This window comes from Felis catus, chromosome D4, assembly GCF_018350175.1.
Source record: "Felis catus isolate Fca126 chromosome D4, F.catus_Fca126_mat1.0, whole genome shotgun sequence".
Taxonomy (NCBI): Eukaryota; Metazoa; Chordata; class Mammalia; order Carnivora; family Felidae; genus Felis; species Felis catus.
The window spans coordinates 92,027,954-92,054,758 of NC_058380.1; the positions used below are offsets into that span (position 1 = coordinate 92,027,954).

The following is a 26,805-nucleotide window of genomic DNA, read 5'->3' on the forward strand; positions in this document are numbered from 1 at the left end:
GCATCAGAGACAAGGTCAAGGAGATCCACTGGTTGCAACTTAGCGGCAGAAAGTCTAAAATAATCACCTCATTCGATAACTGTTTCTGACTCATCTGGGAACTGTTTCTCTGTTGTGTGCCCAGATAATGATAAAATGTGATCGGCTTTAAAAACTCTGTACCCTGGGTGTTCCGGGTGCACTCTTATCAAGAGTGTTGGTCCCAATCGGTCGGCCTTGCCTCTCGTTGTCATAAACTTTGTTGTGACTGTCACTGGTGCCCGTAGCATTCTGTTTCACGAGTCGTGTGGATGCAACAAGCTCTGTGGGGACGTACCTGGCAGAGCTCCCGCCACGTCCAGGGGCTTTGCGGGCGATGCACCTGGCTCTCCAAGGTCCTGGGACCAATTGACATCTCCCCTAGAAAATCCTTCCTCGTCATGACCAGTGCGTCGTTTTATTTCTAGCCATTCTGGGGCGTTAGGGGGCTGGGGGGGGGTCTGGAGTCTCAGTATAATTTTCATTTCTTGGGGTACCGGTGGAGTTGAACACTTCTTCAAGGTTTGGGCCGTTGACCCCCCGCCCTGCTCCGTCCTCTGGGGTGCTGCGTCCTCCCCGAGGCTCCCCCGGGGCCCAGGGTGCGACCAGCTCCCCGGGGTGGCCTGGCCTCACCCTCCACAGCCGGGCGACGGTCCCTTCCCTGAGCTCTCTGCCGTTGCCCCTTTGGGGGTTCTACCTGTTCCCGCTGTCACTTGACCCCATCCTGCTGCATGGGTGTCACATAGCCGCAAGATCCCATCAGCGGTCACAGGGCCACACTCACTCTGGAGGCTCCGAGGGAAGAATGGACCTTCCGGCCCCTCCCGGCTCTGGGGCTGCCTACACGGCCTGGATGCTGGCCACAGCCCCGACCTCTGCTCCGTCCTCCGTCCCCGGCGGTCCTCACACCTTCCTCCGAGTGTGTGTGTCCAGACCTCCCCGCTTTATGAAGGCCTCGTCCACACTGGGTGCAGCCCCCAGTGCCGTCCTCCTAACTTGATTAAACTCGAAAAGCCCCAACGTACACGAGGTCACACGCTGAGGTCCCGGACGCAGAACCCGAACCCAGCTCTGGGGCGGGGTGCCGCTGGGCGCACTGCGGGATGTTGTCTGCGTGGGCGGAGGGTGGGCTCGCGGTCCTTCTGGTCCTTGCGGCGGCCAGCTGCCCCGGCGCCGCGTGCTGGGCAGACCGTCTCTTCCCGCGCTTCTCTGCAGGGCCACCCGCTACAGAAAGGCCCACACGGGACGGTCTGTGCGCAGACACTCCCATCAGCACAGCGGCCCTAAAGGCAGACTTCGCAGCGAGAACACAAGTCTTCCGGGACAGACCCCACCAACCGAACCTAGGGAGCCTCCGGGAAACTTGGGGCCGGCTGCTAAAGCTGCACGTGACACACATCCGGCTGGAATTCCGACCGGGATCCGTCCGCCGGAAGGGAGGGAGCGCGCACGTCGACGCATCGGGACCTCGGACCCGCGTGCGAGGTACAGCGTTTATTTAGTCTGAGCGTCTCCATACCAGTTCATAGTTTTCTGGGCAGAACGTCTGCACGCTTTTCCTGTTGGATTCATTTCCGGCTACTCGACTTTTGTGTTTTACTGAGTCGCAAACTCTCTTCACCCTCCTCATCTCGCCTCGTTCACAGGGGTGTCTGGGGGCGGGGGGCGGTCAGTCGGGTGAGCTGCCGACTCTTGACTTTGGCTCAGGTCGTGACCTCAGGGCTCTGTGCTGACCGTGTGGAGCCGGCTTGGGACTCTGTCTCCCTCTCTCTGCCCCTCCCCCTGCCCTACTCGTCTCTCTCCCCCCCCCCCCAAAACAAGTAACAAGCGTTAGAAGAACCGTGCGCTCTCGGGCACAGAAACAGCTCCTTCTGTGCCGGTCCCGCGGTCGCTCACACACGCCTTTCCAAATTCAGCAGCGCGACAGACTCAGCTACCGGTGACGCTCTTCGCATAACTGCACACCCACCCACGGCCTCACCCACACGTGACACCAGTCTCTCCGCACGGCTTCGTCCCCCCCTTTACTGGAAGGGCCGGCACCTGCTCGTGGCGGTGGGGACCGCCGGCGCCTACCGTCCTCGGTCCTAGAAAGACGCTTTCCACCTTCCCTGAGGCAGGACCGGGGCAGTCTGCCTGTTTGGGTTTTAAGTTTTCAATTTTACCTAAATCCACGTCAGTTAACGTACGGCATAACAGTGGTTTCGGGAGAACCCGGTGATTCACCCCTACGTACAACACCCGGTGCTCATCCCAAAGGCGCCCTCCGCAACGCCCCTCACCCGTCCAGCCCATCCCCCCACCCCCCACCCCGCCAGCAGCCCCCAGCGTGTTCTCTGTATTTAAGAGTCTCTTACGGTGTAACGATCTCCCTTTAAACAGATTAGTTCCCTTTTGTGTCTAGGGCGGTAGGAGTTACTATCACGAATAGTTGTTGAATTTCACCAAATGTGTTTTCTGCAGCAAATACGATGATCGTACGATTTTTCCCTCCGCTCTCAACGTGAAATGCGTTGATTCCCGATGGCTGAACCAAGCTAGCGGGGTTAAACTCACTAGGCCTCAATACACCGTAATTTTCCTATACTGCTGGGTTCATCTTACGTGTATTTGGGGCCCCTGAACTTTTATGCGTGTGACCTGTGATTTTTCCTTTCTCGTCATTGTCCTCGTCAGGCTTTGACATTGAGGTGTCACACTGTGAGGGGAGCAGGCCACGGGGATGTGAGGATGGGTGTGGGGAGAGAGCACAGAGTCCGGGCCTTGCTGGGGGTGTGGGCGCCTGGCAGGAGGGAGGGGGGTGAGGGCGCTCACGGGAGCACGCGCAAGGAGTCCGGCGGCCCACAAGTGGGCGGCACTCCGGGGCTCAGAGAACCTGAGTGTCCCCAGCCCATGGGGACACGGCCACCCGCTCGTGCACTGGGCCTGCTCTGCTCCCGCGGGCCCTGGGGGTCCCTGAGGACGAATTCAGAATTCAGCCGAGCTCAGGTCACCCCGCAGGGGGAGGCTCAGGACAGGACTGCGGTGGAGACGGGGTTCCTCTGACTCCCGCCCGCTGCCCCTACCCCACTCCCGTTACCCCGGGACTTAGGCCTCCCCTTGCTCTGCCCAAATGGGCCGATCCAGGAGAGGTACTGGCAGCCCAGGCCGTCTCACAGCACGGCGAGGTCCGGCCCCGGGCGCAAGCTTCCTCAGACCCCCTGCCAAGTGCCCGGACACCGTAAGCAAGCCGCTCCGATGCATGGGAGGCTGTCGGAGGAGACCTCCCGGCCACCCGGGGCCGTGCGTCAGCCTCGATGGCCGGAGGTCCGGCGCTCAGCGGGAACGCACGGATCCTGGAAGCGGCCCAGGCGGGCCCTGTTGTTCTGGAAACGGCAGGACTGCCAGCACCGAGGGGGCAGAGCCTGGCGGCCAAGTGGCATTGTTGGCGGTGGCCGTGACAAATAGAGGGTCATTGTGGGGAGCGGGAGGGAGCCTGTGACGGCCCACCACGTGGCCCGGAACCCTCTCCCGGGAGGGGACAAAAGGGCCACGGCCACAGGCTCCGGACACCTCTCTTCCGTCGGCTACTCCCGCCTCACCATGAACGTCCTGAGGCTGGCACTCGTGCTCACCCTGCTCGGTGGCCCCCAGGCCCTGCACATGGGCCCCCAGGACCCCAACTTCACTGAGAATCTGGTAGCCAGTGCAGGCATCAGGAGTCGGGGGGTGCGGCTGGGGGCAGCGGGAAAGGGGCCAGTTCAGGGCTCCCTCTGGAGGGAGGGTCGCCCCCCGCCCCGCCACCCCGCACCAGCACGGCCCCCTCTGCTCTCCTCGGCAGGTCAATGGCAATTGGTTCTCGATAGCACGAGCATCCAATGAACCGAAACTCCTAAGGACGGACTCAGACACGATGTTCTTCATCCACAAGACCCACGTGACCTTCAAGGCCATGCAGTTCCACGTCCACAGAAGGTAAGAAGTCTGGGAAGAGGGTGCCAGACGGGGCCGAGGTCCAGGGTCCCGTGCCAGGCCCCGTGGGGTACAGGGACACCAAGGTCAGCAGTCGCACAAGGCAGGGCTAGGGCTCGCTGCCCTGGGACGGGACACATGTGTCCAGTGGCCAGCATGGCCAAGCCCCACCCAGCGCCACCGAGGGGCTCCACGGACACCACGCCTTCTGCATGCCGGGTTCCAGGGGGCCTTGTCATCCTCTCCCAGGGTAAAGGGTAGGTGTATCCCAATTGTACTGATGGCAAGTAAGACGAGAAGGAAGTTTCAGTACGTGCTGAAACGTAAGTACGAACCAGCAGCCTCGTCCAGCCCGGGAGTGGGGAGCCCCGGGGACTCCCGGGCAGAGAATGGCCAGGAGCTCGCCGGCCAGGACGCCGCCTCACAGGAGGGACCCATGGGCTGTGGCACCCCTTGGGCCGCGGCACCCCTCGGGCCCTCTAGGCAGCGGGCGGGTGGGGTGAGCTGGCAGGGGTGTCCGGGAAGGGCGGGAAGCCTGCACCCGGCCCTGCCCCCTCCTGGGGACTGACTGGTCATGAGCACCAAGTTGTCAATGGCCGTAAAGGGACAGGAGGGCTCCCAGGGTCCGGCTCCCGCCTGGTGGAGAACTCCGCACCCCTGCCTCCCGCCCACCCCCCGGATTCACAGATGCTGTCTTCATGGAGAAGGCGGATCCCCACCGCTTTGTCACCTTCTGTGTCCACAACAGGAGGCACAGGAAGAAGACGGTGATGGTGGACCTCCTCAGTGAGTGCCCGCCACCCAGAAACCGCCCCCCGCCAGGGCAGGGCGAACTCCTGCCCCCGCCGGCAGGAGCCGGGGGGTGGGGGTCGGCTGCCATGAGGCCACGGGGGAACAGGACGGCGATCGGGTGTTAGACGAACAGGGGAGACCCACACACACGTCAGCAGTTCACGGAAGTTCCCTTGACCTTTAGCATCAAGAACGGAAAGGAAAGTCTTGAGCGACCCCATCCTTGCATCCACTCCTGCCTACAAGCAGAGAGACCCTGCAGTGGCCGGTGGCCCCCACGCTGTACCTGAGGCCACCAGGGCCACTGCCTGTACCACCGGGGACACGGTGTCCCACAAGAGCAGGTTAGCAGACGGTGGCCCGTGGGCTGTGACGCCTCCCTGCTGTCATCAGAGGCCTTGGGGTCTGGGTGTGGAGCGCGTCTTCTCTGTGACGCGGGAGGGTTGGGACACGTGGCTCGGGAAAGCGTGTTTAGGAGACAGGTGACCTCCCACGGGCCCACGGTTAAGGGCCGTGGGTCGGACTTCACTGGTCACGGGGGTTCCGGAGGCGAAGATGAGAACGTCCTGACCTGTGGTCTCGTCACCCTGAGCCTCCACGAGGCTTCTCCATTCTCAGACCTCCCTTCCCTTTCCCTTAAGGACACTGGTCGTTGGCTTTCGGGCGCATCCTGCACCCAGCGTCTCCTCATCCCGACCCTTAGCCACACCTGCTTCTAAACCAGATCCCGTTCCCAAGTCCCGGGGACAGACCTGACCGCACCTTTCAGGGGACCCAGTCCAGCCTGTTGCAGGGAGCGCTGAGATGACCGTATTTAGTAAACATGCAGGCTGACAGTCCTGCCTTGGGCCCCCAGGCCTCTTGTGCTGGCCCACGAGGTGCAAGCGTCCAGGAGCCCCGGGCTGCACCCAGGCCGACTTCTGGCTCAGCACTCAGCACGTGGGAGCTGCCATGGGGGCACAGACCGGTTCTCCCCGGGGCAGAGACCGTTCGGGGAGGGCGACTGGTAGCGGCCAGCCCCCGCGGCCTCAGCACCGCAGCTGCCCCCACCAGCCAGCAGCCCGGGGCCCAGGGCTGTTTGCTTCAGCTTTGTGGGGGTCAGTTTTGGGGCTGTGGTCGCGGAGCACGTGGCTTGGGTGCACCTTCGTGGGTGTTCCACGGTACCTTCCAAACACGGCTACGTCGACTCACTCGCCTTTAAACAAGCCTAGGGACCCCGACACCCGCAGATGTCCGTCAGACACTGGCCCTCCGTCCCGACGTGACGAACACCAAGGAATCACTGCGTGGGGACGGCAAGGGCCGGGGCACAGATGATGGGCCGGACCCCACCCGAGGGTCGGGGGTGGCTCCGTGGGGCCCTCACCTCCGCTCCGGCCTGACCCGGAGCCGCCGGGCAGCCCGGCCACCCCGGTCACGGCAGCTCCTGTCCCCACGGCCCCACCCGCACCCTGAAAATCCCAGGCCGCCTCCAAGCTCCCAGAACCCGAGGCCCGTTATCCCGAACGGCCTTGGGGAGGAACAGCCCGACGCTCTGTCTGCAGGCAGGACCCCCACCGCGGGCTGGGACATCCTGCACACGTTCAAGAGTTACTGCCGGAGCCACGGGACCGGCCTGACCGACATCATCAGCCTGACCCAGACCGGTAAGCGCCCACCCCCAGCCCGGCCTCGGGAGGCCGCAGGGGCTCAGCGTGGACCGCCACTCAGCACCCGTGCCCCTCCTGCCACAGACCGCTGCCTGCTCGCCCGACCGTAGAGAGGGTGCTGGGCCCGGGTGAGTGAGCTCTGACCCTGCAGGGGCTGCGGTGTGGGGGCCCCTCGCGGCCGGGTGACACGGCAAGTGCTGCTCCACGGGCACCGACCACCTACCATGCCAGCGGCAGGGTGTGGCTATGGGCTGGCAGCTCGGGGAGACTCCAGCCGCCAGGGCCACGGCCAGGACCCGGAGCAGGGATGCCCACGGGGTCCCCTGAAGACTGTGGGGGCAGTGCCGGCCTGGGGATGCCCACAGAGTCCCCCAAAGGCTGTGGGGGCCTGGGGCGCTGGGGGGCCTGCTGCGAGGCTCGGGGCCAGTCTGCAGAAGGAGACCGGGGGACAGGATCTGCCCCATCGGTCCCCCACCCCCCCAGACCCACGCCGCCCCTCTTGCTCACATGAGCGTCTCCCACACCGGTACCATCCCGTCGAAGGACTAGAAGTTCACAGTCCACCGGAGGAGCCCTTCCACCGCTCCCCTCCCCCAGGCCCCCGTTCCTGGAGACCTTTCCTGGCGTGCCCAATAAACACCTGCCCCCTGACTGAGTGTGCTCTGTGGGGGTGCTCTGGCTGGTGGCCACAGGGGGCCAGGGCTGCCGGGGGCAGAGAGGTGGGGACCCTCACGTCCACACAGTGGGGGGAGGCCGCTAGGGGTTCCCCAGGGTGCCAGGATGACGGCACAGGATGCCGGGAGGCGACGGGGCCAGACTCCGTGGCCACGTCGTGGGGCCAGACTCCGTGGCCACGTCGTGGGGTCGGGAGCAAGTCTCACGGGGGCAGAGGCAGCCAGTAGACACAACCTAGGTCGATCCCTTGCTTCCAAGCGGACCCAGCTTAGAGACCCCTTCTGGCCACATGCTTGTGTCTCTGTTAAATGACGGTGGCCGAGACCCCGGGCGCAGCACGGACAGTCACTAACCGCACCTCACTCCTCCCGGTGTCGTCAGAGCCTGGCAGGTGCCCACCCACAGCCCCTGGGGTGGTCACCTAGGTGTCCCAGGTTCCCCTGCCCTGGAGCCCAGCCGTGGGGAGCGCCCTGCCCCACAGCGGCCAAGCCCCCGTCCTCCCCAGGGCCACCGCCTGAGCCACACATCAAGCCCACCGTGTCCCAGGCCAGGGGTCCCTGGAGGAGGGGTCTCAGGGACAGGCTTGCTGTGCCGCACCTGCACCAGCCTGGACGGAGGGGACCTTCGTCCCATCGGAAGAGGGGGCCCCAACCCCTGCTGCTGGAATGAGGCCTCCAGGCCACACCCCAGCACCCAGGGGGCCTCCCCACCCCTCGGGGGCCCACCCTAGCCTCCTCCATCAGAAGGCCACGCTCCCACCTGCATCCGCCCAGGGCCGCTTCCTTCCAGTTCATTCTTCCAGCAAGAGCCAAAAGTGGAGTCACCTCCTCACTCCCACCCCACCCCTGCCATCGGGCGGCTGCCCTCTCAGCGGCCCCCCGGGCCCCCGGCTGTTCCCGTGTCCCGCCTCTGCGTCCTTTCTGCCGCTAGCCCTCAGCCTGGGGCCGAGGCCAGGCCCACCCTGCGACGCCTGTGCGGATCACAGACTGGGTGGGGGTGCCCCGTCTCCCTGCTCCTCCTTGCTCTAGCAAAGTCTCTCACCCCGAAGCCCCCAGCCCTGCCTCCCGCTTTCCTCTAGGACAGGCCCAGGGCATCTCGCCCCCATCGCCAGCTCAAAAGCCCTGCCAGCACACCCGGGGGAGGGGGGGGAGAGGGGAGCGATGTGGGCAAAGGGACCTGTCCCATCACCCTCTGAGCAAGAGGCGTGGACCTCAGGACTGCTGCCCTGGCTGTGAGCAGGCCTGGGGGCCCCTTTCCTGCCGTGAGCACCCTGCTGTGCTCAGGGGATGGGCTGGGGGACAGCCGGGCCTGCTGGGGGATGACAAGGTGTCCTGGCTGTCAAGGGACCAACGGCAGGCACGGAACGGCACCGAGCTGGTTTCTGGCTCCCTGAGGTGTATGACATGGGGGACAGTGAGGCCGGGCCAGTCAAGCAGGGGTCTCGGGAGGACCTCCTCTGCCTCCACTGAGCACCTGGGGTGGGGGACGGAGAACATGGCCCTCCTGCCAAGATCGGATGGGAGCCTGGGGGCGAAGGGGGCCCCGGGACTGTGACCCCTCCCCAGGAGCAGAGCCCCCGGCCCAGCACCCCCACCCTGGGGCTCTGGGGCAGGATCTGCGTATCCTCAGGGTTACACTGCTGTGGGTTACACACAACCACCAGGCAGCACCGAGCACCCTGACCAAGATGCCAGCTCACAGTGACGACCCTCCCCCCATTCACAGTGACCCCCGGTGACCAGGAGATCCAAGCAGGGGAGGGGCAGCAGGCAGGGCAGGAGGAGGGGCGGTGGGGAGGGCAGGAGGACAGAGAGGAGAGAGGGCTGCCGGAGGGGCAGGGCTCAGGGAGGGTGGGACGACAGGAACGAACAGTCAGCTCTCAGCCCAAAGGCTGATGGGCACCAAACCCCAGCTGTGGGCACAGTCCCTCCAAAATGTCCCCATCCAAAGTGCTCGGCCTGAGGGTGGCTGGGGTCCTGCTGAGCCGTGTCCCTTCTGTGTGTCCTACCTGCAGGCACACAGGCCCTCCCAGCAGGGGTGGTGAGGAGGGAAACAAGTCACCTTGAGAGCTGGAGGGGAGGTTGTGCCGAGCGCTGCCCCCTCCCCCAAATCCAGAAAACAAGCCCGGAACCACCAGCCCGGAATCACCAGCCTAACAGTTTTCCGCTGCTCCTCTTGAACACGTGCAACGGCAGTCACCACCACCAAGGGCTGGAGAGGGGGAGGGTGGGGACAAAAGCTGCTCCCTGAAACCTGAGGCTCCTTCCAGCCCCAGCCAAGCCCCCACCAGGCCGTGCGGCAGCCCTGCTCTCCTCCAGCTCACCGGGGGTCCGTGCCAGCGGGGCCCCACCTGCCACCCCCCCGGGTGTCACCGTCCATCGGAGGGAGGCCAGGCCCCAGCCAGCTCAGGGACGGGGCTCTATGCCCACACTGCCGGGGCCTGCAGGGCAGAGGCCGTGGGATCACACGGCCAGGGCAGAGTTGAATGCTGGTTCCAGGCCCCTCTGGTCCCACTGGGGGTGCTGGGAGCAAGTCCACGAGCCCGACTGGGCCTCAGGATCATTCCCGACAGTGGCTCCAGGGCACCCCCCCCACAGGCCCAAGATGGGGAGGCTGCCACCCGAGATAGGGCCCCATCCTCCCAGGCAAGGCCTGGCGGTGGGGCAGGGTATCATCTCTGTTCCCGGCACCTCAGTCGAACTCCCCATCTCCCTTGTTGGTGCCGACCTGAGGTCAGTACAGGGCACGGCTGGGCCGCCCAGGGCTCCGGGCAGGACTGTTCTAGGTCAGCCTGCCCAGCATCACCTGGGGTTTTCCACGGAGCCTGCAACCGGCCCCGCGGAGACCAACCTGCTCCCAGGTGGGAGGGGCGGGGCTCAACAATTCTACCCCGGGGTCCCCCTCTGGGCTCAGGGAACGGGAGACACAGGTGCAGGGCCCGGGTGCTTGCTTCGCCCTGACTCCGCAGGCAGCCGGCAGAGTCACCGGTGCTGTGCTCAGGGTGCAGAGGGTGAGGACAGGGCACCCGCAGTGCCCCACCCCGTGCTGCACGCATACAAACACGCATGTACGCACGTACGCAACAACCAGGGAGGTCCTGAGAACTGTGCCCTGGGGCAACGGCTCCCAGGCCGTGGTCCCCTCCAGCTCGCCTCCATCCCACGCCAGCGCTCATCAGCGTTGTCTGCGGCCACTCACGGACAGAACGAATGGAACTTTCCAGCCGCAGAGACAAAGACACACGCAGGGGTGAGGTAAACAGCCTGAGCAGAGGGCTCGAGACCACGGGAGAACCCACCCTCCCGGACGGTAGACGGCCCTGAGGCCCCCGAGCACTCTCCACGGGGGGCGTGGAGCCCAGCGTCTCCGGAAGGAGGTGAGCAGGAGCAGTGCGGTGAGACCCCAGCCAGCTTGGCTCAGAGACCGGCACCTGCCTTTGCCGTGGCTCACGGTCACGCCGGGTAGGGTCTGCCGCACGAGACCACGGGGGCCCGGGACGCCCCTGCCAGTAACCCAGCCATTCCCCGGGCCCCAGAGGTCAGGGGCAGCTGGGACGGCGCTGGGACCTGCCAGGTGACCTCTGCACCGGGCCCCCCAACGCCCCACCCCGTGTGAGGAGTGCAGAGGTCCCCACCTCGAAGACGGAAACCGGCCCTTTCCTCAGGGCGCCCTGGCCAGGGCAGAGGGCACTCACAGGCGTGACAAGTGGGGTCCCCGCCCACCTCTCCGGGGAGCAGGCCCGGAGCACAGAAGTCCCAGTCCTCGGGAGCCCTCCTCAGACTGCAGGGCTATTCAGGGACTTCTCAAGGCCAAGACCTTCGCAGGAGCAAAGCCCCAGGCAGGTGCCCGCGCTCTGAGTGGAAGTGGTGCCATCTGCCCAGTGAATCGCACCGATTACAGAGAGGCGAAGCTCTAGGAGCTCTGGTTTCCGGAGAAGCACCGCCTTTAATACGCAGCCGGCCCTGCCGCCCCCCGAACCCGGGATGAGCCACCCGGCACGCGACACGGGCACGTGTGGCACTGACCCCCTCCCCACCGCCTAGCAGGGAAAGAAGTCGGGGAAGATGCTGTCCACCTCATCCCGCAGGGCCAGGCTGGGGCAGCCGGCGTCCGAGCCCCAGGGTTCCAGGGGGCCGTCTGGGAGCTCCTGGGAGCCGGGCCCGATGTCTGTCAGGAAGCTGGGCTCTGCCCTGTCCAGCAGGCTGCTCCTGGCCATGCTCCGAGAAGGGACGCTGGCGCCTCTGCCCTCCAGAGACCCTGGAAACGTCAGAGACGGGACACGTCAGCCTGGGTACCTGGGGTGCACGTGGCAAGGTCAAGGTGCGGAGAGGCCCAGCTCTGCCCGTCTGTCCTGCCCGCCTTGGAAGCCCTTGGCGCCCGAGGGCCGTGTGGGGTGAGTGGGCCCACACACGCTGGTCCCCCCTGAGACCCGGGCGAACCCACCAGCCCAGAACAAGGCAGGCGTCTCCCACGACGATGAATCTTACAGACTCATTCCACGTCCAGACACCTTTGTGAGGACGTCGCGTGCAGAAAGGGCACAGATCCCGAATCGCGGGTAACACACAACCAGCCCCACGCGTATGCTCGCCACCTTACGCTCCCCACCCCAGCGACCCCGACAACCACCAGCAAGGAGCAAGAGACAAATACTGGGACCCCGATACTGCCCCGCACCCCGAGCTCGAGCGCGTCTCCTCTTAATCCCAGCCACCCGCCCAGCCCCTCGTCCAGACCGCCTGAGACCTCGAGGCCTGTCCCTGATCAGGGCAAGTGGCGGCCCAGGTGGCGCATCCCCACTCACCCAGCCACCAGTCGGGACTGGCGCTCAGCAGGAAGGACGCCCCATCTTCCACATCACATCCGGACGCAGACCTGAACGAGGCCGGAAGAACGCACCCTGACCGAATGGTCCCAGGTGGACCCGGTCCTCCAGCCTCGAGACAAAGGTGTGTGCCCTCAAAGGTGGCTTCAGGTTTAAGATGAACTGGGTGCCCCCCCTTCCCCGCTAGACCCCGAGCCTGCACGCTGGGGACAGACTGGCCCACCCCGCTGCCTCTGCTGGTTTCTCTCCAGCCTCTGCCACGCTCCCTTCCCACGCCCCAGCTGGTGCACGCTCAACAAAACACAAACTCGTTTACTATCAGCCGAAACACAGACGGACTGGGAACACGACAACGTTTTCGGAAACGCATCAGAGAGCCACGCGGCAGCGTCTGGCTCAAACAGGCCCGGGCTGGCAGCTGTGGCCCCGGCAGACAGAGAGGGAGGGGTGCGAACTTCCCAGGGGCAGGGGCGGGCAGAGCGCGGGCAGGGCCAGGAGGCGGTGCGTGGGGCTGGTGCGCACGCCCACCAGGGCACCCACCTGGTGTCCAGTGTCATGGAAGAGTCGGCCCCCTCCATCAGGGGCCCAGCCTGGCCCCGGCAGCTCTGAGCCTCTTTGCTCACCAGAGGGGAGGGTGGCTGCCAGGAGCGGGGAGGCCAGGGTGGAGGCGACCTCAGGGCCTTGGAGAGACTTGGGTCTGGGGGCCGGGTCACCAGGCTGCAAGGCTCTACAAGAGAGGGCAGGCGTGTGTCGGCCTTCCCCATGTGGGCGCAGCCCTCCCCTAAAGGCCCCAGCCCCCACCCACCACACCCTGCACGGGGACACAAGGAGCTCGGGAGCAGGAGGCAGACAGACCCCCAAGGACAGACGCCCAGGGCCGCAGGGCTATGCACCTGGGGCCAGGGGAGCTCCTAGGAGGAGACACCGCTGACCTCAGGCCAGGCCCTTGGAGCTCAGATCTGGGGCCCTACCCCCACCTGCCCGCAATCCTTGACCCCGGCCTCCACCCTCAGACCTAGCCCCCTTGCCGCGTCACCTCTGCACCCTCACGCCCTGCCTGTGGCCCCGGCTCTGCCGCCAGCCCTGTTCACAGCAAGCCCCCTCCCCTCCTCGACAGGCACGTTCCGGGAACCGGAAGACACAGCCTCCCCTCCTGCGGCACTCGGGGACTCTGGCACAGGGCAATCACCAGCACCCGTGTCCAAGAAGCCACAAATAGCTGGGGTGCGGGGTCCAGCACGAGAGAGACGTCATCAGAGGTGCCTGCAGGCTTGGCCGGCACAGCACCAGAGAACAAAGGCCCCGCGCAAGGCTGATGACTCTCACTCCATACAGAAAAAACGATCGAAAAGGCACTGAGGGGGACAAAGAGCGGGGCGGCGGGGGGAAGGGGGGGTCGCCCCTGGGTGGCTCAGTCAGTTAAGCGTCTGACTTCAGCTCAGGTCATGATCTCACAGTTTGTGAGTTCAAGCCCCGCGTCGGGGTATGTGCTGACGGCTCAGGGCCTGGAGCCTGCCTCAGATCCGGTGTCCCCCTCTCTCCGCCCCTCCCCTGCTTGCACTCTGTCTCTCTCTCAAAATGAATAAAGGTTTTTAAAAAAAAAAAGGCATCGAGGAGAGCAGGGCAGTGTGGGGGCCGCTCCAGAGAGCTGGCCATGACAGGGGCCAACAAGTTTCCTGGGGGACCCAGGGACCCCTAGAGGCCCAGGGCGGAGGAGGGGCAGGGGGGCCATCCTTGGGGAGCAGAAACAAGTTCAGAGACCCGCTAGCTTGGACCCTGCTCCCCAGCAGACAAGCTGACAGAGAACCACCACCACTCGTGGCTGACCCGTCTGGGGCACCTGAGCCCTCACACCCGCCCCTCCCGGCAACCCTTGTCCTGAGGTCTGTACCGCGGCCGAAGGCAGCGTGGGGTCTCCGAGGCTTCCCCCCGACAAGAGGGTCCCGAGAGAACCGACATTAAACGTCCACGCCCCGCTCAGGAACAGACCCTGCCCTGTACTCCTGCTCACCGGGGAGGGCTGGCGGCCCGTCCAGCACCTCGGCCGCCCCCAGCGGGGCCTCGCCCTCGGCCACACCTGCGGTCGCAGCCTGGGGCCTAAAGGACAAAAACAGAGAGAGAGCCCTGAACAGGCTGTGTCTGCTGCCCCGACGGGCTACCCAGCCACACGGGGGACACTCACACGGTCACGCCAGGCGCCGCCATCCCGGAGTCTGGCGCCCCTGCTGAGGTCGGACTTGACAGGGCCAGCTGCAACACGTCCCTCTGCCACTTGTGCCACGTCTCCTTGGACGGAGCGAGAGCCTAGAATTGGCACAGACGTGACACCCGACGACGGTCAGGCAACAAACGGGAGGGAACAGCCCGCCGTTCCCTGTCACCCGCCACCCCGCTGGGGTCAAGGGGGTCAGCCCGAGAGCAGACGCCAGACCGGAAACACAGAGCAGGTGGAGGCACGCATAAGGGACTTAAGTGACGACAGAGCTCGTGCCCTGGGACGCCCGCCTCACTCGTGGAGGTGGAACCGGCACAGACAGGGCGACGCCTGCCAAGATCACGGCCGCCCGGGGTGCGCGGCACAGGGCACGGGGGAGGCCAGCAGGTCAGAGCCGCCCCCCTGGGCGGAGGCGACCGGCAGCCGTGGGTGCGGACGGGGGACCCACACTCACGGCGGTGGGCGGCTCCTGGCTGGGCACCAGGCCGCCGGCCAGCCGCAGGAACTGCACCGACATCTCCAGCACCGAGGCCATGTCCTCCCGCCGGCCATCAAAGCGGGGCAGCAGGGCCCGCAGGCGCTCACAGCTCACAGAGATCCGCTTCCTGCTTGCGGACAAGCAACAACCACCGTCAGCCCACCCGGCCTCGGACCCCCCCCCCCCGCCCCGCCCCGTTAACTCTCCAAAAAAGAGGCTGTGCTTGTGCCCTAGACCACCAGCGCCAGAGATCCCAAGTGCACAACCTCCAGACGCCCACAGCTCAGGTCAAAGCGGGGCGGGGTGGGGGGGGGGGGTGGAGGGGGACTGCATTGGTGACCCCGGGAACCCCCGCTCCCTTGGGGCTTCTTGTTCACCGCGGGCACCAGTCACGGTCCCCTTACTGCACAGACCCCGCAAACCCTGTCCCAGCGGCCTATAACCCCCACAGGGCCGCAGGTCAGACGCCCGACGCCCACTCCCCTCCCCCATCCCCCCCCCCCCCCAGCAGCCCGGCCCCTCCTCCCCCAGCGCCGCTCACCTACGCTCCCGCTCGCTGAGCACGTTCCGCGGGAGGCCGGAGCCCGCACGCTCGGGCGCCTTGTCTTCGCGGCAGCCCTGGGCACTGGATGGGGAAGAGCCGCTGCCCGGGAGACACCGGGGCGCCGAGCTCCGTGAACCCCAGAACGCCGTGGTGGCCGTCCTCCGGGAGCCCCGCCTTCCCCCCATAGGGCCTGCCCCACGGGCCTCGCCGGGTGGGGGGACCTGCAGCACAGTCCACTCGCATTGGGTCCCCCCCCGCCCAGCACCCTTGACCCCCTCCAGCTCCCCAGTTCCTCACCCGCACCCCCCAGCGCCTGGCTCAGCTCCTCGGGACGCCATGACCGCGGCTGCACCGAAGCTTCCTCGCGCGCGCGCCGCCCCGGGACCCCCACGCGCCGCCCCACGTGTGCGTCCCGCCAGCCCCGCCCACTCACGTGTGCCCGCCGGCCCCGCCCAGACGCGTGCTCTGCCCCACCCCCCCCACTCGCCCCGGACCCTCAAGTTTCTCCCGCCGGAAGCTGCCAGAAAGTGGTGGTCTGGATCTGCCCGCTCCAGGGCCGACGTGTGGCCCGGGCTGAGCGGTCCTCCCTCCTCTTCCGGGGGGTCGGCCCACCTCCCACTCGGGTGTGGCCTCCCTGGGTGCCAGCCTCCAGCTGGGCTCTGTCTACAGGGAAGCGTGATGCCCTCGAGGAGCCTGACCGTGGAGGAAGGCGCGGGTAAATGGCCACTGTGGGAAGGGAGGGGCAGGAGGGCAGAAGCGGTGATTTTCGGGACAGGGCTGGGCGGCTGGCGCCCCAAGCAGGAACCGGCAGGAGCCCAGGCTGGACGTGGGCCCGGTGTCAGGAGGCCAGAGGTGGCAGGTTGGACTCCCCTACAGAGCAGTGGGTGTTACCTGAGGCAGGGACAGGCACAGGTGTGGGGGGAGGAGGAGATGAGAGTTTCTGGAACATTATGCGGCCCGGGGACCCAGGGGAGACCGTGAGGCCCAGGTAGGGGGGTTCCCAGAGGACGGGGGGAGGCTGGTCTGAGAACTGCTCACCAAGACGTGCGGGGCTCAGGGGTCGGTTAGGGACAGGTTGGAGGGTCCCCACCTGCTGCTGGGGGCCAGCCGGTCTACAGTCCGCGTGTGCCTGCCCCCTCTTGCAGGGCGCTCCACCTAAATGAAGTGTCATCACCCACCCAGGAGCCAGGGGGCATCCTGACAGCTCCGAGCCCACCCTGACGTCACCTCCCCCCGCTGCGCCTTCCCCGGCACCCCAGCGCCTGCCCCATCCCAGCCCCTTGCCACGCCTGTGCCTTCTGCCTGCCCTGGGCCCTGGATTCTCCCCACCCCTCAGCTCATTCCCCAGGGGCCTGCGGGTCTCTGGAGAGCTCGGTCCGCCTGCTCCTCTTGCTGGACCTCCAGGGGTGAGCTGGCGGAAGTCGCTGAACGAGGGTCTGTTGGTAGGACGGAGCCCTCCTCCCAGGACCGAGCGACCCTGCGGCGCGCTTGGGGTTCTCTGGCCCCCGAAGTGCCCCCTCCTGTCCCTCGCGGTTGGGACGGCTCCGAGCGCCGCGATGGGGGCGGGTCCCGGGGTGGGGAGGGGCCCAGCCAGCTGCGTCCCCGCCTGGCCCTCAGCCGCCGCGGTTCCCGGCGCAGCCGGCAGGGGGCGCACCCGGCCTGGCGCCCGAACCCCGACCCTGGAACAGGCTTTTTTTTCTCGGCTCGGAGAGAGAAAAGTGTTGTGTTTCGGGATAAAGCAAAGAAGCTTCTCCCTGGGCTCCGCATCCGAGCCGCCGCCGCCCCGCATGCCGTTCCCCGACGGAGCGCGCAGCTCGGGGGGCTCGTACAGGGGGGCGCGGCCAGCGGCGCGCGGCGGGGGCCACACCAACCGGACCTTCGTGTTCGACGACGGCCGATGCGCCCCCAGGTAGGGCCGATGCGCCTCTCCCCAGGCGGAGGGAACCTAGTCCCCGCCAGCGCCCCCTCCCAGGCCGCTCGCACCCCACAACCGCGTGCCCGGGGCCCCTCATCTCCCAGAGCCCCACACCCCAGGTGCCCATGAGCGCACCCATGAGCGCCCTCCCCCGCACCACAGGGAACAGGAGCGCCCCACAGGACCAGCCTCCGCGGCACTTACTCCGGTGACCGGCAGGTGCCTGGGGCCGGCGTCTGTCTGTCTGCCCCCTTGGCGCGCAGGTGCCCCCAGTGCGGCCATTTTTGGGTGTGGGGCTCCGAGCAGCTCCGGGGCGCCGGGAGCCGGGCTGCGCCAGCCTCCCAGCCCCCCCTCCACCCAGCCTGCAGGAAGGGCCCACTGGGGTGCTCCCGCGAGGGGGTGGCGGCGGGCACAGGGGCCAGGGCACTCCACGTGGAAGCGGGTGTTCCAGGGCCCTGACTGCGTGTGGGAGGCAGGTGGGCTGTGTCGCACAAAAGGGCAGGGATTTGGGCTTTTAATGGCTTGGTATTTTTGGCTTGTCGTTTCCCTTTTGGGCGTTTCCATTTGCTCACCCCTGTGAGAAGAGGGCCTGCTGACCTGGCTTCTAGGTGACCTGGGAGTCAGTCGTGCGGGGCCACCTTTCCCTGAGCAGTGTCCCGGGATGCCACATGTCCTGTCCATCCAGGTGACTGGAGCTCTGGCGGAGCCCAGGAAGGAAAACAGACCTGACCCGCTTGTGTCCCAAACCAGGGGCAGGCATGCCGGGGGGAAGGTCAGGCCGGATGGGAAGCCCCCCAGAGAAGGGTGAAGACTCACCCCCACCAGGGAAAAGGAAGCCATGTGAGGACCCCCCCCCCCCCCCCCCAGGGAAGGTCAGGCTGGGCGAGGGAGTGTAATTCGCCTGGGCTGGAGCGGGAGCGTCTGAGGCCAAGACCGTGAGGTTAGGGAGGCTGTCCTCGGCTGGGAGAGGGGAGACCTTTCTCCGGGCAAATGAGGGGGGTCTGGTGGGGGTGGGGGGGACTTCTGCGACGCCGGTTCCTGCACTAGGTTTGACCGCAGGGGCAGCTCTGGAGTCTGGTGGCCCGGGTTTCCTCCTTCCCTGGAGCTTGGGCGGGCTCTGTCCTGAAAGGTGCTGGGTGATCCTAATAACGACGCTGGGGTTTCCTGCAGAGGTGAGGGCGGTGGGACACCCTTGCCTGCTGCTGGCGGGGGCAGCCCCCAGGCCGGCGGGTCAAGCACTTGGGGACCTGGGAAGGGTTCCTGGCTCTCTGGGCTGCAGGAACCTCTACCTTGGTGCCTGGACCCCTGTCTGGGCCCTGTGCCTGTCCCCGGGGGGCGGGGCCCCAGGTCCTAGCCGCCCCCGAAGATCCCTGGGCACTGCCTTTCTTACCCTGTTCCTTCCCCGGGTGCAGATGTCGCTGCCACGCAGGTGACAGTTGTTATGGAGGGGGCAGGGGCCTAGGGAGGGCCGGGCTTGCCCCAGGGCAGGCCGGTGCTGGCCTTCTGCTCAGAGCCCGCTGGCCTTTCCCCAAACTGCCGGTTCCCCGCAGCCCTGCCCCTCCCCCCCACTGACCCCAGGGACTGGTTTGGCACCCTGCGAGCCCCGATGGCAGAGGGCACAGAGAGCTGGGGATGACGTCCTGCCAGGGTGCATGCCTGGCCGGAGGTCTCGGCCCGCCCTCTAGGCCCATATTAGGGAGCAGCGCATGAGGGAGCAGGAAGTGGCCCAGGCCCTGTGGGAAAGGTTCTCAGGGCCCGAGGCACAGCCCAGGCCTGGCCGGCACGGGGGTGGCCTCCCTGTCCGGGGACTGGGAGGACCTCGGAGCTCTGTTTTTGGCCAGGAGAGTCTACAGCAGCAGCTCAGAAAGACAGGGGTGAGTGGAAAGGGGAGCAGAGGTGGGGGGACCCACCTGGGGCTCTGTGTCAGAGTGCAGGTCCGTGGGTGTGACCGTGTGTCCACACGTCCAGCTGGACCTCAGCCTCTGAGTCCCCCAGCCAGCTTGTCCACCTGCCCGGGTCTCAGCAGCCCGTGGAGTTACTCGGGATAGTCACGGTGTGGCCGACGCCGGACTCTGTCACTTGACTTCCCCTCCCTACGGAGGGTCAGTGACCGAGTGCAGATTCCTTCCTGAGGCTTCTCTTTGGGCTCCCCGAGGACGCAGGGTTTTGTGGGCTGTTCCCGGGTGACTCCTGCCTCCAGGGGGCGGCGGTGCTTGTGTTCTCCTCCCAGACAAGCCCCCCGGTTTTCTGAAATGGAGGGGGGGGGGTCTGCCTGAGCGTGTCCAGACCACGGGCGGGAAGGGCGTGTACCTGACTGTGACGCGCCCCCGTGCGCACCCCTGCGTTCCGCGTAGGAGCGCTGTGCTGGACGGGGTGGGGGCACCCGGAGTGTGCAGGAGGGCCCTGCCCCTGCCCGGGGCTGGAGAGGGGGGCGATGGGGTGTGCGCGAGTCTCTGGGTGGGGCCCCAAGATGGGTGTTGGCCCAGGAGCAGCCTCTGATCACACAGGTATTTTTAAAGTCGTCTTGGGAATTCTTTAGTGTGCGTGCACGCGTGCGTGTGTGTGTGTGCGTGTGTGTGCATGTGTGTGTGTGTGCGTGTGCGTGTGTGTGTGTGTGTGTGTGTGTGTGTGTGTGTGTGTGTAGATGAGGCCGCCCACACTGACCCAAAATCTTTTTCTCCTCTGGAGCATGGACATGAGCCAGGGGCCTTGCCTTGGGGCGTGAGGCCTGTACTAGCTACTGGAGAGCTTACAATGTTTGCAAGGGGTGGAGGCAGGACCCGGCCTGGTCCCTGGGCCAGGACCTCTGGAGAGGCCTTCCAGACAAGTCCGCCGTGCGGTTTGGTTGGACCTTCCACAGGCGTGCTCAGGGATCCGCCGTGCGGTCACTCTGGCCTGTTCTGTGTGGGGCAGTGAGGTCTGGAGCTTTGGACACGCCAGCCACCCCCGGTGCCAGCTCTTGTCGGCCTGTGACGTTGCCCCACGTGTTTACGGTGACTTAATCAGAGACTCCCTGCCGGGGACCTCGGCTGGCGCTCGTCAGGAAGGGCAGCCACCGTCTCCTGGCTAGCGGAGGGGGTCCGGGAGCCCCTGGGGACCCAGCTCTGGGCTGCTGGGCAGCGAGGGAAGGGGCTGTGGCTGGGACCCAACCAGTGTGTGACAGTGGGCCAGCTGCCTGCCCCGTGGCAGAAACAAGTCCCAGTGGCTCTGGTATGTTCCTCTTGTTGGCGTCATCCCTGCCGAGCAGCTGGAGCCGCCACGCCGAGACAGAACGTGGAACCACGTTTCTGCCATCGTGGCCACGGCGGGAAGCTGGGGTCGGAGGGCAGGTCGAGCTCAGCCCCCTCGTGGGGCATCCAGAATCACTGTGCTGGGCGAGGCAGGGAGGCCGGCCACTGCGCTGTGGCTGCGGCACCCGTGGTCTCGGGGCCAGCGGCTGAGGACCCAGGGGGACCCAGTGGCCCGAAGAGGTCCTCCCTGACCCTGTAGATTGTGGGGGCAGCAAGGCTCGGGGAAGTTGAACAACTTCTCTACCGTTCTCCTGACCGCCCCTGTGGAGACCTTGGTCACAGCTGGGGGTTTGCACCGGCTTTGGGCATGCAGGGGCCTGGGGTCCTGGAGAGGCCGATAGCCTGGTGTGGAGCCCTTGTGGGACGCCTCAGGGTGCTGGTAGGGATGTGACCCCGGACGTGTTGGCAGGTGCCGGAGGTCAGAGGACGGGGAAGCCACCAACTTGAGCTGTCTGGACACCGGGAGCACGAGGCTCTAAGGCCAAGATCTGCCAGGTAGAAGGTGTCACGTGTGGGCAGGTGACATCCCACCTGGGCTTCCGTTTCCACATAAGGCCCGCAGCACCTCTGCAGGCCATGCCAGCCTTCAGAGCCATTTGGTGCGGCCAGCATGGGGAGCTGGTGCGGTTCTCGGAGGGCTGAGTAGGGGCGTGGCATGCCGGACAGGGCAGTCTCCTCCCAGTGGAGCCCCCGTGCCCTGCTGTGACGGAGGGGACGCCGTCTGTCCTGGCAGGCTCCCAAGGGCCCCCCACCTCCATGCCGGCTCCGGCTGCCCCCAGCTGCACCTCTAAGCAGCCACCGTGTGTCCAGCCGGAAGGGGAGGGACTTGGGCGTCTTCAGCCATAGGATGGGGTGCAGCTCGTCAGCAGGACCAGCCAAGGGTCGTGGGCACCTGGGGACTGAGTCCTGGGCCTTGCGGTGGGGACACAGACCCGGGCAGTGGGTGACCCAGACATGCGCGTCTTTGGGGTGTGCAACAGGGGGCTTTCCTGAGCCTTAGGTCCCAGCCCAGGTGGGCGGGGCGAGAACTGCAAATCCCTGTGGCTTCTGCCTCCCCTACGTCGTCGGGGTGGGGCTCGGGGAAGGTGGGGGGGGCCGGCCCTGCGCCCACACCGCTACCATCCCCTTCCTGGAACACGGGTTTGATGGGTGCACGAGAACCCCACTCCAAAGCGTCCGTTCTGATGATTCTCCAGTTTGAATCCAGCTCAACGACGGGTTCTCAGCTGTCACCTTGGAACCTGATGCATCTGGGAGATGGTGGCCAGTGGCTGCCACAGTGTGGACTCAGAGTCCCTTCCCCTGAGGGGCGGGAGGACGCTCCCCGGAGACGCCTGAACGAGGGCTGCTGAGCAGCTCGAATGGCTCTGGCTTTTTAATTATTGTGCAAAGGAAGCACTTAGCGTTTCTGTTGTGGTCAGCAGACAGGCTGCTTTCCGCTTCCACTGGGCGCCAGGCCCGCTCTCCGCTGCCCCCCCACCCCGGTGATGCTGCACTGTCTTCCGGACTCGCCTGCATGCTGAGCGGGGACGCGCGAGGGCGAGCGCACGCGTGTGCTCGCCTACGTGCCCGTGTGCACAGACATGCTCGCACACGCATGCGTATGTACATCTGTGCGCACACGTGCACACACGCACCCCCGTCCCCAATTCCTCTGCAAACGTGGCTCTCCAGGCTCCTTGGGAATTTAGGACTGAGTGTGGACCTTGAGGGACACCTCTTAGGAGAGGGACCGAGTCCCCTCAGTGACCGCAGGCCACGGGCTGGCCAGTTTCAGCACTGCCAGCATGTAGGGAGACAAACTGTTTTCCCAGGATGCCACACGCCCGGCCTGAGGAGATGGGGGCACCTCCCCAGTGGCCTGCCCAGAGGTGGGCCCAGGACGAGAGGGCTGGGAGACTGTGGTTCTGGCCTGGGGACGCCGGTGGTGGGCGTGGTCCCCTGGCCTCCTGGCCCCCAGTGACGAGGCTGATGGTCTTCTCACGTGGCACCTTGGGCGACACATGGCCTTTCTCCCCTGCCGTCACCCCCAAACTGAGGTCACTGTGCAGTGGGGACAGTCCATGAGTGCCCAGAGGAAACTTCCTCTCCAGAAGGGTCCTTTGGAGTGGTGCCGTGCTTGGATTTTGACACGGGACCCCGCAAAGTGTGGTTCCGTGCTGGGTCACACAGATTGGCCCGTTCATAGCACAGAACTGTCCTGAGTCACTGGGTGTTCGGACTGTTGGTGGCAGCGTCCTGAGGCTGGGGGGGTGGAAACCTGGGCCCGGGCGGGCTTTGGCACAGGTGAGGGTATGCGGGTATTGGCTGTGGGTGGGCCAGCCCTGCTGTTACTTCTCAGACCACGCGAGGCTCCCCGCGGCTCCTCTCGTGTCTGTCCGGCAGACACGGACCCTGAGGCCGGATCCACGCCCTCCCTGCTCTGGGCCTTCCCAGACCACACGTGGCCACCAGCACGTGAGCGCGCTCCCCCCCTGCTCCCCGGTGACCGGCGAGGCGGGAAGCTTTTCCTCGTCCGCGCCGGCTGGCGTGCGAGTTCTTGGACCTGCCGCTCGCCCATCCTTTGCCGCTGTGTCTTTTCTACGAGACCTGCAGACATTCTTGGGGGGACCTGACCGTGGTCATCCCCGCAGGCGCCTTCTCCCTGTTGAGCGCTGTTCTGTCCTTGTCCTTGGCTCTGTTCCTTTCCATGCTCGGGTCTCTGCACATCAGATGCCTTCCTGATGCCAGATGGCTTCCCCCTGTTTCTCTCCCAGGCTTTTGCGAGGTGGGGGCCGCGAGGTGGGGGCCGGCGCTAGCCGCAGCGTAGCCTCTGAGTAGGTGGGTGTCAGCCCCGCCCAGGCCAGGCACGCGCCTCCCGTCCCGTCAGCGCGGTGGGGGGCACGTGGTGCCCACCACCCCTCCCGCGCCCTCAGGTCCCTGCCGTGTGTCCACCCTTGTGCCAAAGCCTACGCGTCCCGTGGCTGTGGCGCTTGGTGGTGATGGCGGCAGGCGCGTCTTGGCTATCGTCACGTGTGTGTTTTTCAGTTTGAGTTTTGAAAACAATGTGTCGCGTTCTGAGAAAACGACGGTGTGTGCTGATGGGAGCCGATCGCCTCTGGCCTTTTGTCTGGAGAACGGACTGCTGAGCTGTGGGCGCCATGACCTCCTCGTGCCGGTAGTGACAGCTTCCAGCCAGTGTCTGGGCACCCCGCGGTCTCCCCGGTGGCCCTGTGAGCTTCGTGGCAAGGGCAGCTCGGGGCGTGGGGTTTGCACGGCTGCGGGAGCGGGTCTTCCCGAGGTGAGTCTGCTGTGCTCCTGCTTCTGCCCTGGCTCCTAGGGTGCGCTCAGGTGGGGCTCGCTCACTGAAGCTCTCTCGTCTCTTCTAACAGCTTTCAGTCGGTTCCCTCGGGTCTTCTAGGTGAGCGGTCACGCCGGCCGCAATCAGAGCTGAGTTGTCGGTGTTCATGGCTCTCCTTCCTCTCTCTGTCTCGTGTGGCGGCCGTGACGCCCATCACGGTGGGCAGACTCACGTCCCAGGGAATGGCAACCCTCTTTCACAGATATGATGTTGGCCTAGGTTTCTGGAAGATTCCTTCTCTTGTTGGTTATTAAGAAGGTGTTTTCTTGCATTTAATTTATCAGCGGATCTTGAACGGTAGCAAGTGCTTTATTTGCGTCTACCGGTATGATCCCGCTGGATTTCCCCCTCGAGTTTCTTAGAATGACGAAGCATATCGCCCTTTTTTAAGATAAGTTTTGCTCCATATTGTATTTCGGCAATGCAGCGTTAACACACCACCGGGTCCCACCCGCCGACGGTTTCTTTGGGCTGTTTGTACTTAGAGCCATAAGGGACGTCGCCCGACGTCAGTGTTGGTTCTGTGCGCGTGTGATTCCAGTGACGCGTTCGGGCCGGCCTTGGGGACCAGGGAGAGCAACCCTTCTGTGCTTGGGCATCGGGTTGACCGAGGGGGCAGAATGCTAGTGTGAAAGCTCCCGGTGCCTTCGGTGGGAGGAGCGTGTCCTTGCCTGTTTGCCTTCCTGAGGTCTTGCTGACTGACCCCTTGAGCACCAAGGGGGTGGTAGTGAGAGGGACAGAGAGGCACAGAGTCCTGGCTCTCACCACCCGAAGGCAGCCAGCACCGGCACATCTGGTACTCGGGACGGCTGCAGCATCAGCCCAGCCTGGCTTCCCAGCGCCCGGGGCCTCTCCTAAGCTTCAGGACCTCGTGTGGCTGCTCAGACTCCATGAGCCCACAAGTGCTCAACTCAGAGTACAGGAATCGTGAGTCCTGGCTTCACCCAGCTTGTTCCCGGGATCCCGTGCCACTGTCCTGCGGCCACAGTGCCAGGCGTGCCGCTGGCACTCAGCCATGGCTCTCCCTCCCACGGGGTGGGGGCATGTGACTGCGTGTGCACCAGACTGCCCAGGGGACTTCCCTTCGTGCGCGCCAGGCTGTGCACTTCCTGCCTCATCCTCGGCCTCTCCCGCTGGATCCCGTAGGTCAGCGGCACAAATTGGAACTCCCCAGAGGGGCCTCCAGCTGACCTGGAGAGGGCTGGATGGGGACTTGGCCATCCCAGGAACTTGACACTTGGGATCAGAGCCTTTATCCAGTGGAACGTGGCCAAATGTTGTTCAACGGCCCAGCGTTAAAAGCCGATGCTGACTGAGCCCTCTTGGGCCAGGTATTATGCTGAACATCTTGCATTTTCCCTTCTTTCACCTGCATCCAGTCTGCTCGTGAGGACGGAAGGCGTCCTTGCTTACAGAGGAGGAAACTGGCTCAGAGACGGGAAGTGACTTCCCTGGGCCTCCAGTGTGAACTGATGGGACAGGAGCAGGCCGCACCCGAGTCACCGGGACCCTCGGGTGCTGCCTGAGCCTCGTGTGTTTGTGCCGACAGGGTCTCCAAGTACCCAAGAGGAGCAGGGCCTCCCCCCACCCTGCCTGGAGGCAGGGGCCCACCCTGCCCTGGCTCCGGAGGTTGGCAGGTCCCACAGATGAGGCTCCATGTCTCATCCCGAGGTGTGAGGGCTGGGGGGGGAGGGACGCCTTCTTTAAGCTGCCGAAGCACTTAGTTCTCGTAGAAATCAGTTCTTTGGTGTGGCCATCACAGGAGATGTGAAAGACAATGGGTGTGGTCTCAGGGGCCCCAGGTTTCCTCCCCAGCCCCTCAGGTAGGCAGGGAGAAGGCGTGGGAAGGGGCATGTAGACTGTGTCTGGGCAGTTGAGCCACGGTCACGTTCTTGCCCCCTCTTGGGCAGGGACTCATGCCCTGAAGCTCTCAGTGAGACACGCCTTGGGTTAGGGAGAGGTCTCAGCCAGATCCCGACGCCTCGGGGGGCGTTGCTCAGCCTTGTGTCTCCTACGGTGGACCCAGAGACCCTGGGGCCCCTGCCCTCAGCTAGCACAACAAACAGCGTCCCTGGGCCTTCCACGGTGCTGGGGGAGCGTGGCAGGATGCCAGGAGGCCTGCGGGGTTTCTGTTTACCACCCTGTGCTCGCTCGAGTGTCCAGTGTCACAGCAGCACCACGAGGGACGAGGGGCAGCACAGCCTTACCATCCACCCTGGGGCTGGGGGCGTTGGCCTCCCACCCCCTGGTGCTCTTCCCGCCCCCGGCGTCCCCTGAAGCTGGAGGTCATCCGCGGACGCTGCCAGGCCAGGTCTGAGCCTTCAGACCGCCAGAGAAAACCCAAAGCAGCTCAAACTGGGAGGGAGCAGAGGCAGCCATGGTCTTGGGGTTCTGCCGTGGAAGGAGGCTTTCAGCAAGAGAGGGGCGACATGGCCCCAATCTCTGGCCACGTGGTTTCCCCTGCGTGCGCCTCCCCGCAGCCCCGCCAGCTTGTGACTAAGGAAAAACATGAGGGCACGCTGATGCAATTAGGAAAATGTTATTTTTCAAATGCTGCCAGATCCTCAGGGTTGACCCTGTAACCTGGGAAGAGACTGCACGGGCGTGTCAGGCCTGCGTCTGCAGGGACGGTCCTTACGCAGCTCAGCTCCGGAGGCCGTAGGCTCGCGGTGCCGGGACCTATCTGTTGCAGGGGCCGGGGAGCATGGGGGCTCAGGGAGGGCTCCTGCCCTTCCCAGTGTGAGAAAGGAGAGGAGGGTTTCATAGCACCTACCCCCCCCCACCTGCGTGAACCTCGAGCTCCAGGTGAGTGCCTGACCCCTCCCCCCCCCCCCCCCCCCCCCCCCCCCCGCCTCGTGCTCCCAGCCTCCAGGCACAGCCTGCCCTCAATTTTCCAGCTCCAGGAGCTGAGTGTGGTCAGCAGACTCCTGGACCTGCCCGAAGGCCAAGCCCAGCTCCTCTGTCCCCCTGCTGCTCTGCTGTCAGTCAGGCTCAGCCTGGGGAGCGGGCCTGCTAAGGTGGAGAACACCCTCCCTCAGTGCACACTGCTCTCCCTGCAGCAGCTTAGGAGGGGCCGGGGGGGGGGGCCCAGCGCAGGGCCCCCCCACTCTCAA

The 26,805-nt window shown here is 65.6% G+C and overlaps 2 protein-coding genes across 8 annotated transcripts; one reads left to right on the forward strand and one right to left on the reverse strand.

Moving 5' to 3' along the window:
* The first annotated feature begins 8 nt into the window (after positions 1–8).
* LOC109493595 (uterocalin-like) lies at positions 9–7,453 on the forward strand. 5 transcript variants are annotated; one of them, XM_045043443.1, is made up of 8 exons: positions 9–426; positions 1,234–1,503; positions 3,839–3,972; positions 4,219–4,292; positions 4,657–4,755; positions 4,946–5,105; positions 6,306–6,407; positions 6,495–7,442. In XM_045043443.1, the coding sequence occupies exons 3-8, from the start codon at positions 3,911–3,913 to the stop codon at positions 6,544–6,546; spliced, it is 549 nt and encodes a 182-aa protein (XP_044899378.1). In that variant the 5' UTR covers positions 9–426; positions 1,234–1,503; positions 3,839–3,910; the 3' UTR covers positions 6,547–7,442. The 5 variants fall into 5 exon arrangements, with proteins under 5 accessions (XP_044899378.1, XP_044899373.1, XP_044899374.1 ...); XM_045043438.1 differs by lacking the exons at positions 9–426; positions 1,234–1,503 and adding an exon at positions 1,856–3,726 and having other exon boundaries at positions 6,495–7,441; XM_045043439.1 differs by lacking the exons at positions 9–426; positions 1,234–1,503 and adding an exon at positions 1,856–3,696 and having other exon boundaries at positions 6,495–7,441.
* A 3,552-nt stretch (positions 7,454–11,005) lies between these two features.
* On the reverse strand, positions 11,006–15,540 carry SOHLH1 (spermatogenesis and oogenesis specific basic helix-loop-helix 1). 3 transcript variants are annotated; one of them, XM_023243388.2, is made up of 8 exons: positions 15,445–15,540; positions 15,145–15,246; positions 14,580–14,730; positions 14,093–14,214; positions 13,922–14,007; positions 12,451–12,637; positions 11,890–11,960; positions 11,006–11,342 (listed from the first exon to the last, which is right to left on the reverse strand). In XM_023243388.2, the coding sequence occupies exons 1-8, from the start codon at positions 15,483–15,485 to the stop codon at positions 11,125–11,127; spliced, it is 978 nt and encodes a 325-aa protein (XP_023099156.2). In that variant the 5' UTR covers positions 15,486–15,540; the 3' UTR covers positions 11,006–11,124. The 3 variants fall into 3 exon arrangements, with proteins under 3 accessions (XP_023099156.2, XP_044899372.1, XP_023099155.2); XM_045043437.1 differs by having other exon boundaries at positions 15,145–15,228; positions 15,445–15,522; XM_023243387.2 differs by lacking the exon at positions 15,445–15,540 and having other exon boundaries at positions 15,145–15,366.
* Positions 15,541–26,805: the final 11,265 nt, after the last annotated feature.